General features: G+C 39.7%; 1 protein-coding gene across 3 annotated transcripts in view; it reads left to right on the forward strand.

Annotated features, from left to right (window-relative positions):
- Positions 1-13,087, forward strand: part of igsf9bb (immunoglobulin superfamily, member 9Bb) — a 277,518-nt gene that overhangs the window by 244,425 nt on the left and 20,006 nt on the right. For all 3 annotated transcript variants that reach the window (XR_013492299.1, XM_033650284.2, XM_033650293.2), the window contains exons 16-17: positions 3,853-4,017; positions 4,511-4,556. Coding sequence is in view for 2 of the 3 variants with exons in the window: in XM_033650284.2 (XP_033506175.1) it covers positions 3,853-4,017; positions 4,511-4,556 (211 nt within the window). In the remaining variant the exon portion in view is untranslated. The remainder of the gene's footprint in view (positions 1-3,852; positions 4,018-4,510; positions 4,557-13,087) is intronic.

Here is a 13,087-nt window from a genome sequence, read left to right on the forward strand (position 1 = left end):
AAAAAAGCCAGATGTTAGCAGGCATTAGCAGGTTTTTTGTGTAGTAGGAAAGGGACTCTATTAAACCATTTTGCACCTTTAATGTTTGAGAGGGACCTCAGAGAGTTTCCACAGTTTTTTATACAAAGTTCAGTCTTTCAACCATTCCATTCAGACAGATTTTATTTAATTTTGGCATGAATCATTTAAAAATTGCAAACAAAACCAAACTTTTCATCTGTTAATAGCCACTGATGGTTTAGAAACAGCCTTCATGTCTGTTTTTCATGTTAGGCCATGTCTATCTGCAGATATTCCAGATACGCCTGATACAAGTGAACATCCTGGTTTTCTCTTCTGACTGAGTTGCTAGCTCCTACAACCAAATCATTAGCATATCATGTCTCTTACAGACTGTTCTGACTCATCTGAATGGACAAGCATTTTGTTTACTGCTGTCCTTTGGTGTTATTTGGAATACAGTTAAGGTAGAGGATATTTATGAGAAAAAGCACTGTGGTATGGCTGAGATGGTGGTGACACTGTGTGTTTGCTCACACACTACTGTGGTTTTGTTCTTGTGTAAAGCCTCCTACAGACAGCGAGTTTTTAGCAATCAGTGCAAGCTACACTGTGCGACATGGATCTAATAAACTTACGACATCAAGTTTAATTTATGCAGACTGTATGCTGACAGCACCTACTGAATCACAGGTAATGCAATAGCTTCCCATACTGAGTGCGCAAGGATGCTGCACGGGTTGTTACTTCTCCAACTGTGAACCACAATATAGAGGGTCACATTATTAAATAACGTTTATAAGTTTTGTGTGCACTGTATACTGTGGTGTGTCTGTGTGTGTTTGCTAGCTGCTAGGTTGCTCACCTGGCAGCTGCAACTCCGCCACTATTTCCTTCCATGCTTCGTCCTTCTTTATGCCATCATGGTAAGAGCTAGAGGACACATACAGGCAAGGATTCTGCTGCCACAACTCCACAAGGTTTTCTTTTTTGCTGGAAATCCCACACATTTCTTTAAGCATGTTTTGCCTCCATGGCAAGCTGCTATCCATCTGTTTGTTTGGATTTAGCACCAGTGCGTCATTTCATGCTGCATTTCTATTGGTTGGTTAGTAGACAAGACCGCAAGACCATGACAATGGCCATCCTTGAACCTCTCTCACTAAGCAATGTAAGACCACTTATTAGAGCCACCACCAAAGATATCACCTCGTTTATTCATGCTGGTCATCTCTCATCTGGGACGGCCCAAAATCGCACAGTGTATACCATGTTCAAGGCAGGAGTGAGGAGTTTGGGTTACAGCTACTTTTCTAGGTCATGGTGTCTTTCCATTAAGTCTCCATCCATTCAAAACTGTGTTTTGCACATAGTTATTTCACTTAATGTTTGAGCTTCACTGTATAGAATGATGAATGTGCAGAGTTTGTTTTCACATTCACACACTGAAGGAGGAAAGTTTCACTGAAAATCTTAGTTTAACACTCAGACATATCAGCAGGATTTATGACATCACAGTTCCTTGGGGAGTCAGTCGTGGTCCAGTAATCAGTTGTGATGTGTTGATGAATACTTTAATTGCACATACACTGAGAATGGTACACTGGTGGAAAAAGTATGAAGATCCTTTAGTTTAATGCCCATGCAGGATTTAGGGGCGTCTGTTGGTAAAAATGGTATATAATATTCAAAACTATGTTTTGGATTGTGTATAATCACCCAAAAATGTGAGTCATTGTGTTTTTTGTTACTTTAGAATGAGTTGTTTATATTTTCCTACTAAGTGGGTCCTCTCCCACAGAGTCCACCATGTTCTTCTACTGTAGCCCAGAGGGGACAAACCAAGCACTGGCTCTAGGTTAGAGCTTTGATTCTCTGCCCGAGCCTGACAGGGCCCAATGACTTGAACCCTACAGATTGGCAGTGTTTGTTCTGCCTCCACAGCAGTGGGAGAGATGTGCATAACATGCAGTGAAGAGTGGTGATCATCATCTGTGTGCCGCATCGCCATGGATTGCCATGCACACGAGACGCACTGAGGGGCGCAAGCTGTTCTGATGAACCTGTTGCGCACAAGACAACAGACTATTGAAATAAGAAAGAAAAGAAGCAGAGGTGGTGCAAGGATACACATCAGCCCTTAGCTTGTAATCAATGTTTTAATTTTTTTTTAATCATGATATATAAAATATAGTATAATAATTTTTGGGGACGTGGACAGAAACTGTGCAGGTTCATGTATGGTCGAGCCTGATTATTTGGGCCTCATCAGAGCTCTACATGAAAGAAAGCCATTTGCATCTGCGCATTTTCGCTTAGCCCACCATAGTTCTTCATGCTTGGCACACAGAAGAAGTTTCCATTCTGCAACTTCTCTGCTAGATGCCATTAAATCCTACACACTGGACGTTTAAGTAAAAGTAAGAATACGATAGTGTAGAAATATTACTACTACTAATAATAATAATAACGAATAATTATTTTTAGCATCAAAATATAATTAAACTACCAAAAGTAAATGTACTTTATATGCAGAATGGCCTATTTCAGAATAATGTGCATGTTTCTATTACAGTATATTATAATTATTCATCTGAATCTGAAAAGTAACTCATAGCTGTAGTTACACATACATGTAGTGTTGTAAAATGTACAATATTTCCTCCTGAAACCATGTGTAGCAGAAATATAAAGCAGCATAAAATGGAAATACTTAAGTACAAGCACCTCATAATTATACTTAGGTTGAGTACTTTAGTAAATATACTTAAAAAAAAAAGTATAAAAATAATATGAAAATACTTGCATGTTCATAGATTCTGGATTGTTGGGTGTAATTTTAAGATGATTTTTTTATGCCAACAAGACAGATCTTTCATTATCACTGTATGCATTGTGTGATATCTTTTTATAAATTAGGCAAATTTGCCCTTTTTTAATAACTCTGTGATCTCATATCTGTCTGTTAGCTTTGTTTTGTTTTGTCCTCATTTGTTTTTTTTCTGAGTGTCTCACAATGTGAAAAAGGGGATCGGGGGGGATCTCAAACAATAATGTCAATGTTTATGTACCTAACATCCTAAAGAGGTAGCAACCAGTCAATATAGTGCACATGTAGCTTCATCTTTCCAGCAGGGTAATGTTGTGTATGAAACATCATTTCCCTCTGCAGCCTTCTACACTGTAAGTTCTGAAAGCAGATCATTTGGGAAACAAGTTTACTTTCTGCTAAGTCATCACAGCATATATTCCCTGCAGAAATGCCCATTTTGAAGACACATGCAGTCGTTAAGGTCAGCCCTTGCATATTTGAATCTCATTGGGTAAGGCAGGACTTTTCCTTTCAAAGGCTCATCTTCAGGAACCTTTATGTTATTGCATGAGGTGTCTCTTTTTTGTTTGGAAGGGTGGCAAAAAGCAAAGGAACGTATATGCATACCCCCCAGAAAACATCAGAACATCCTGATTTGGTTCCTCATGTAGTTAAATAGCTGCCTAATCAGAGCACAGTGTGTTCTTTTACAGTGGACTCAAATGTGCATTGTAATCCCATTGTAAATATCACCCTGTATTTCAGAGCCAGAAAATGGTGACATCAGCATGTTGGTTGACATTAGCGTTAATGTAGGGGAGACCAACGTCAGAAGTCCAGAGAGCAAAGCAAAATTTACATTTGTTTTTTTAGGCTTCTCCATTAATGTGTCATCTCCTCCACCTCTGGGTCGGCCCCGTCTGTGCTGACACACAACTGCAAACTGTTATGCCACTCTTTTTTTTACACTCTCTTTATGTTGCTGCTACACTGACTTCAGCTAGCTTTACTTCCCTGACTCTTCCCTCCTCACACCACAGACTTCTTCCCCCCTCCAGAGTTGGTGGAGGAACGTGGACTGGCACGGCCTGTGGTGGCTGGCATTGTGGCCACAATCTGTTTCCTGGCAGCAGCCGTCCTGTTCAGTACGATGGCTGCCTGCTTTGTCAACAAGCAGCGCAGGAGGAAGCTTAAGAGGAAAAGAGGTGAGGGGGTAGACCAGGTCATTGATAGCTATCTCCACAATTGCTTTTAAAATAGCTTATAAAATATTACAAATAATAAGATGAGAAGAATCTTTCCTGTTGTACAGAATATATATATATATATATATATATATATGGTTATTATTCATTAATACATTTATTATGTAAAACTAAACTGTGACACATTTGTAACACGTTACTGAACACCAAACAAATATTTGCCACATTATGAGCATGAGCTGCGGGGAAATTGGGGCCTGCTTGAAAATGACATTAATCACTGAATGTGAAAGTAGTTCATTCTGTTGACCTTTCATGCATTTACACTGCCTCTAACTGTCTCTATTTTATAACTTACAATGAACTCTTTTATTTGGGTAGCTCTAAAAGGAAATGCAGTAATGACCATACAAACATACTTAAAACATACTATAGACATAAACTGATATTAAATGGCAGTAATGGTCTTTTATGTCTTTTTCCAATCTTCCAGACCCACCTCTTTCCATAACCCACTGCAGAAAAAGCATGGAAACTCCGTAAGTGACCCCCACATGACACGCAACATTGTTTCACTGCTACACTGCACAGAACTCTTCAATGAACTCATCAGACAGTACACCAGTTATGTTTTATTTTGTACACTGGTCAGCTGATTGTTTCCTGTCATCCAAATAGAAGTGTATTCAGCAAAGTAAGGCAGTTACTTTATTTCTACAAAGTGAGATGTAAACAGTATGTTTGTAATGCGGTAAGTAAAACTACAGAATCCAATTTATATAAATTAATAACATTATTGATTTAAGTAAATTCACTTGACATAAAAAAAATGCATAATGAACAGATCTTGTGTATTAACTTATCCTGTTGATACCTTAATGACAACTTTACATTATTATCATTATAGAGTTGTGTGAGTGGGGGTGGGAGATTCTGTTTGTGACCTAACAAATGTACAATCACAACCTTGCATGTGGTACACAGCAACAGTTGTGTGTTGTGGTTGCAAGGATCAAACAGAGTAATGTATGTATTTGCCAAAGGATGATTGTATCCAAACTGCTGATTTATTCCAGTTAAAGCTGCTCAGTGGAAGTTAGAAAACTCTAAAAGTTTTTACACCCTGCCAGAAGGGGATCTCAGAGCCAAGAGCAATGTTTCTATTTTACAGTTTGTAAATTGTACAATACAATTTACAATTTCGCAGCTGCTTGCAGGAAAACAAGCTAATGAACACCTCAACCTACTGTAGTATGTATGCCATGGTACACACTTCTGCTATGCGGCTATAGGTACAACAACTGCAATCCAGTCTTGCATTGAAGAGTTATGGTCTGTTAAGTGCATCTGGCCCTGTCTTCAAAAGTGTGATAACCATTTACAAACAGTAAGTGATACCCTAAAAGGAAGTCATGAGTTTTGTTTGGGGTTATTCAAATGTGCCAAAAGAAGCAAAAAATGTATTTACCCAACAATACAAAATGGTGGAAATATTTTGTATGTGCAAATGTGCGTGGTCTATATCAGTCGAATCAACATAATTCAACAACTGCTCTGTGCAAATATTGTTTTGCTACGCCTCACAGATTGTAGTTATTAGCCAAAATGTAAAACACATAATAACTCACCACATGGTGGTGCTATTAGCATCATGTTTTAACATGTTTAGCAATTACAGATTGGGCAGCTGTCCATAAAATATAAATACTATAGCACTTGTAGTTGTTGAGATTTTAGCTGTCAAACATTATTCCCAGAGACATGCCATTCTAGAAAATCACTGAAACACATTACAGTGATGAAAAGTAGTAGAATACATCTCCTTGATGATTGATTGATTTGACATAAAAATTAAATTTCTGTGACAAAGGCAAAATAATTATAAAGAGCAAAGATTACAATGAAAATGCATTACCTGCAGAAAATGCAGTGTGAATGCCGACAGCTGAAATACATTTCAAAGCATCGCTGGAAATACAGAAATATGAAGAGAATTGCTTGAAAAATCTTGATGCCCAAATGCACTGCACTACAGAATGCTGGAGTTGAACCACTGACTTGACAAGGTGGTGTGTACATGTGCTCTAACCAAACTGCCACTGTGCAGCGCAGTATAAGGAGTAAAACTTTTAGAGTAGTTTAGAGCCACTGACCCATTGAAACAGTAAAGGCTGCAGTAGTAGTGATATCACAAAATCATCACCTCCAAAAGCCATGATTGAAAACCAGATTTGCAGTGCCCACTAGCTCACCTGGTAGAGGCCCTTATGTAAAAAGGCCTTGTCCTTGCCTCAGCAATTGTGGGTTCAATTCCAACCCATGGAAAGAAAAAAGAAAACCATGATTGTTGTGGGATGTGCTGCAATACATTAGCTCTGGCCCTTTAGGATCCTCATGAAGCTCAAGGCTACTGGACGTGGTTCCTTTTGCCCCAGGCTAACCTGTTTAACTTAAACCATGATAAGTAGGAGAAAGATCTGTGGGTAACATTGTCAGTTATTATAAAACCTCTTAAACATTTCTGAAGTTACAGTTCAAGATTTCTGTGTGGACTCTTGGCTTAGATAGCAGGGATTCCCCTTAATCTTTTGATATCACAATATCAGACTAAGTTAAAACTAATTTAAGAGGGATATGGTGAAGTAAATAGTAAAGTAAAAGTTAATTCAGTGGAGCTTCTAGATCACAAGTAAGGAAGTTACATTTCAGGGATCTTTCTCATGGCAAAGTAATGAGACAAAACTTATTCAAAACATGTATTTTTCTTTATATTCATCCAGTTTACAATCTTTCCATACAAGACGTTTGTTTCTAATTGAATCTGGGAAGGAATTATAAATTGTTCTGAGAAAAAAGTTAACATTAACGTATCTTGGAGAAAAAAAAGGTATAAATGAACATGTACTGTCTGTTAAAAAGAGAGTGATAAAAATGTCTTAATATGAAACCTATAAATTCATGGTCGCTCTTGGTAAGTTGGAATTAATATTAATTTCTCTGTGAAAAAGGCCAGATTTAAATGTGTTCCATGGTTTTAAGATGCATGTCAGTGTAAGTAATCAGTTACACCACAAGAGGTAATTATGCATTTATGTCTAAGTACGTGTTCATGCATATAAAAGTAAACAAACTCATTATGTTTGAAAAATGTGGAGGAAAATCATCTTAAAACAAATCAAACTTTGCTGCAGGTTTAATCAATAATCCAGTCAACTATGTGAAGTTTGGGACAATTAATTTTTTTGGGACAGATGCATTGGAGCTGTATCCATCTCCCACACTAATCATAGAAATAGACAGTTTTGAGGGAGGGACAGAGGGAGGTAGACATCTGTAGGCTTTGTGAATCATGCATGACATTATCAACATGGACAGACTGGAGCCCTGGCACTGGCAATCTAATGTCCATCATTATGTTACACCTGTATTTGACAGGTCAAATTTTCCACCATGAGAAAGATCTGCTCTCTTATGCCTGGTTCACACTAGTCTCGCTCACCAGACCTTTCTCAAGAAAAGAAAGGTCTGGCTGGGCCGACTCTCACTTTAAGATTGGAGAAAAAAACGCCCCGGCTGCTTGTATTTCTTTCAACCAATCACAATCGTTCTGGGCAGTGCCACAGCAACGGTGCACTTGCAAAAACATTGCCGGGGGTAAACAGGTTTTGGTGTAACACGCCCACAAAAATATCACCTACAGGACGCGAACCATGGCAGAAAAATGGCTACATCCCCCCCGCAAGATCAAACACTGCAAAAGTTAGTAAAGGACGTGTTGAAAACTGCAACCGGAGGTGGTAGGGCGGGACTTCAGCGGGTGGTTCGTTCCGCCCAATGAGAGGCTGATCTATGCAGCGAACTTCCGCCCACTCAGACTAGGTTCACACTACTCGATATCAGCCTGATTCTAGCCCCACGCAGCGACATACGGTGTCGGCATGGATCGTAAACAACAATGAGCGTCGTAAGCGACAATCCATCGTTTCATCTCGTGTAGTGTGTCATTGTAGTCTGGGACACCTCACGACGTTCAAACAGAAAGTCTAGCATGTTTGATTGTCTTTTTGTTGTTCACGACTGCTCTCGTCACAGCTGTCACTTCGACCAATAGGAACACAGAACAATCTGCTGCCGTAGACAACTGTATGAGGACAACAGCCCAGGCTGTTTGATATTTCCTCTAGGGATGTTACCACACAGAGTGAAAAATTATGGTGTGAAACAGCAGAGGCACTTTATCATCCTGCTGAGTACTGCCGTTAGCATCAAGCTAGCAAACAATGTTATTTCTTCATAATGGAGATGGACATAAAGTAAGACTAAATTAAAAAAATAGTGGCAGGGCTTTTACTTTCCCCAACTGCAGAGGCTACCAGCTTCATTTGACACAGACTACATTATAAACAGGCCATTATTTATTATTCCCTCAGTATCTTTATATTTTTTACTTTTTATCCGCTCCCGTTTGCCTTGATAAAGTTAATGCATTTCAAACTCAACACTTCCTGTGTCTCTTTCAAATTATACGCCCCTTATAACTTTGATTGAGAGAATCTCTTCATTTTCTAAATATGCTTTTATTGTGAAACATTTGCAGGAACTTGTTGTGGAGGATTCAGTGACTTGTATGTTTGCATACAGTACTTCAAATGTAGCTCCTGCCATCTGGTAACACTTTTTTTTACATTACTAGAGTGACATTTCGGCTGGTACATGAACAGACACAGTGACTGGAATAATAGTAATGATAATAAAAATAGGACAAGAATAACCCGATGACTTCACACATGTCGTGAAAGACGATCAGGGATGATTGGTGTGGACCATCGTGTAGTGTGTCATGTCTGTCAGCCAAGTCACGGCAAGATTTTATTACTCCACAATAATCCCACAATGTTGTGTGGCGTATTCCAGGCATTAAGAGGAATGAGGCCAAAATGAAAGTATATATGATCATAGAAGTCTTTTCAGGAGGACACACTCCACTGGTTGACTTACTGGGTGCTGTTTTGAAATTATTATTATCTCCACCAAGTTTTACCAACTGCTTGTGATCACAAATAACAACACTTAAACAGGTGGCTGAAAATAGTCCCCAGCAGATGCACCATTTACTCCTGTTTTGGTGACATTCGCCCATTTTTATTGTTTACTTACCTTTCTTTATTTAAAAAAAAAAAAAAATGTATCCAGAATGTATGTCTTCAGCAGGAGCCAGTGGTCTGAGTGCCACAGACAGGGCAGGAGAGCCAGAACATAATGAGAGAAAGACCAACACATAGTTGACTTTGGTCTTTCAATGGCATTTGTTGACAAGTAGAAAATATAGAGAGTTAGTCTCATCCTTTATGTGTAGGTTTTAATGACAAAAAAACTTTTACAATAGATTAAACCCCTCATGTTAAGACTTTGGCAACTCCCAGTTGCAGCATTAAAAACTCCTAGTGGATGTGTTCTGTGGAAACAATGAATAATGGGATGAAAGAAACACACAAAACATACATTTTTTATGTGGATTGTCTCCATCCATCCATCAAAGCATTTTCAGACATCCCTCTCCACAGCACCTTTTTCCAGCTCTTCCTAAGGGACCCCTGAGGCATTCACAGGTCAGATAAGATACATAATCCCTGTAGCGTGTTCTGGGTATGCCCCAGGGCCTCCTACTAGTTGGACGTGCCTGGGAAACCTCTAACGGGAGGCACTTACTGTAGGGGGCATCCTGATCCGATGCCCGAACCACCCCAACTGGCTCCTTTCCCCAAGTGAAGGAGTTCAAGTATCTTGTCTTGTTTTGTCTTGGTCTTGTTCACAAGTGAAGGTAAAATGAATTGCCAGATGTATTGGCAATTTGGTGTGGCATCACCAGTGATGCAGGTGGAAGGCAGAGCTTTCAATTTACCGGTCCATCCATGTTCCAACCCTCACCTTTGGTCATGAGCTTTGGGAAGTGACTGAAAGAATGAGATTGTGGATACAATCGTCTAAAATGAATATCCCCTGTAGGGTGGCTGGGCTCAGTGTGAGAGATAGGGTAAGGAGCTCAGACATCTGGATGGGAGCTCTCACTGGAGCTGCTGCTCCTTCACATCAAAAAGGGCTAGTTGGATTTTCTCATTTTTCTAAAAACATAAAATCTGAAACTTTTAAGATATTACGCATCATGTAAAATTTCTGCACATAGGGGCTTTAACTAAACATATATTTAATTGGTTTGACTGATCTGTATGGTCTAAATACAGATTTGCTGTGTTTAGGTAGATGCTGTCCAAAGTATATTTGTATGACAACATGCATGGGCTAATGTTTCACAATTCCAAGGCAACAAGATGCTACAGAGCATGACTACAAAGTGGTGGTACAGCTGTGCGGCCTTCATCAGCAAGTTATATCGCTTGAAGAGCGCCCCAGATGGCTGTGAAGGATGTTTCGTTTCACAAAATGAGCGTTTCCTTGTCTGTTTAAAAAAAAAAAAAAAAAAAAAGCAAGATCAATGACACCTAGAGGAATCTGACTTGCATCAGTCAACTAGTTCCCTGGACCTGACAAAGGGATTTGGATGGGATGGGATGGAATGGGATGGGATGGGATTTTGTCCATGCACATTTAGAATCAATAAATGGAAAACTGTCTCAAAGTGCAGTGGTCACATCATGACTCATTTTTCTTACCTCTCTCTTTCCTTCATGTCCCTCATGTTGGTCCATGGTAGCCTCTCTTGTCTTCAGGCTTTGTTCTCTAAATCTTCTTTCTCTCAGATCTCTCTGACATACTAATGCCTGTTTCCCTTTTCTGTTTTTTTCTACCCACCTAATAATATCAAGCTATTTTTTCTCATTTTCTGTTGCTGTTTCAAACATACCTTTCATTGACAAGCTTACTGTTAACCTCCATATTCTCCCCACTTCCTACTGTCTGATCTCCCCGCCTCTACAGGAGTCCACTTAGCCTCATTCCCAGCGTTGAACCCTACTGGGAGGGGCTGGACGCAAGCAGGTACAGGCCCCAACCTTCCAGTCCTCAGTGAGTGTGCCAACCATTGTCCCCCGTTCTTGCACACTGTAAACCTCCCATTGCACTTTGGTTCAACCCCAGCTCCTCAGACTCCTGACCTGGCAGCATGCAGCTGGCCAAATGTCCCCACAAGGCAACAACAATACTGGTCTGGGTCTTTCATTGACGAAACATGAAGGATCTTCATCGTCAGAAGAAAATTAAGTTCGGCCCTGATTTTTGGGGGGTTTTTTTTAAAGTAAAATGCAGACAAGATTCAAGCACACAGGGAAGGATGACATCAGTCTGTTTCTCTTATCTTCACACCTCAGGACAGCAGAAGTAGATACTGTATTAAGACATGATCTTCACTTTCATCATCTTTATATGTTGTATGTAGTTCACTAAGAGGATCTTAGTGCATTAAATCATAGCATTATATCTTGATTATTTAAAGGAATAATTTGAGATTTTGAGGAACACACTCTTTCTTGCTGAGAATTAATTCAGAATCAATAGCACTCTTATGCCTTTAAGTTAAATATGAAGCTAGGGCCAAGGGACAGATAGTTTAGCATGAAGACTGAAGGCAGAAGAAAACATAGTTAGTTATATAGGCCTAAATTAATTAGTAAGCTTTTAGCATCCTTGCTTCCAGTCTTAATGCTAAGCTAACCTAAACCATGGCCCTTGATTTATATACAGTTCACAGACATTGCCCGTCAACCGACTATCACTTCGATCGGTGTGGTGAGGTGCCTGCGCAGAGCTCAATACTTAAAGACAATATCCTGCAGCAACAGCCTGTTCACCCTGCTGCCATCTGGCAAGCCATACAGAAGTGTTTGTTGCCGTACCACTAGACTACAGAGCAGCATCTTTCCTCAGGCTGCAAGAGTCCTCACTCATCCTCCATACTCCACCATAAAATAGTTTTGTTTTGTTACGTTGATAAATGAACCCTGAACAACAGAGTGATATTAGTCTTCTCATCTAACTCTAGTGCTGTCAGGCTCTGAGATCCTGTTAGTCAACCACATACAGTATAATGATCATTCACTGTATGATTAATTTGTTGAAACATCAGTGAGACCAGGGCGGATCAGAAATGAAAGTAAAGATTAGTGTTTAATCGTGGTAAGTGACATCATGCACTGCATTGGACATGTCCTTGCTATTTTAAATGTAAGGCACATATACAGTTGCTTTTGTCTGAAAATAATATCTAAATCTTGAGGGGCTTCTCTCCAGAGCAACAAAATCATTCTTGAAATGTCATTCAACCACATTTCTACACTGTACTGTAAAGAAATAGTTCACTGTAAAGGAATAGTTTAACATTTTGAAAAATGCACTTATTCTCTTGGAGACTAACGCTACAGCGTGCAGCTGGTTAGCTTAGCTTAGCTTGGCACAAAAAGCCCAGATACACCAAACTGACATCAAAGAACTAGTGGCGACAAAAGCGGACTGTTGCATCACACAGCACAATGTCTGCGTCTCGGTCATGAAGTTGCACCTGCACACGCCGCAAAGACAGCCAACCAGCATGTACATTCTGCGCCTGCATGAGAGAAAATAACTCTCAATTTCAGCAGGCAGCGGTGTCTGTATTTGTCATTAAAATTAAGAAACAAAGGACTGACAGGACAGAGTCAAGACACCAGTTAGTACATTAAAAACACAACTTGATGCTGAAAGAACAAAGGATATTTACCATGGGCTAGCAAACGATAACACAAACTGATGAACTGTCTTAAGAAAAAACATTTCTGCTAAAGAGCTCAATGGCTAAGAAAATAATCTTACCTATTATGACAAGTTTGTTTCGATCTCACGCTCTCTTGACTTCAGTCATTTGTTTGCTTTCCTCAGTTCTGTTTCTCTTCTCTTGCTCTAAGCTGAATAGCCAATCAGAGTTATTTCATCCACTGAGGGGCTCCAATGTCTCCGACGCTGACATGCTAAATCAGCCAACCAAAATCAGATAAGGGCTGACCAGGGCCAACAGTGCGAGATGCACCACTAAGACTAGGGCAACAGATGCTCACCGATGGCCCAACATTGACCAGTGTCC

Source organism: Epinephelus lanceolatus, chromosome 11, assembly GCF_041903045.1.
Source record: "Epinephelus lanceolatus isolate andai-2023 chromosome 11, ASM4190304v1, whole genome shotgun sequence".
NCBI lineage: Eukaryota > Metazoa > Chordata > Actinopteri > Perciformes > Serranidae > Epinephelus > Epinephelus lanceolatus.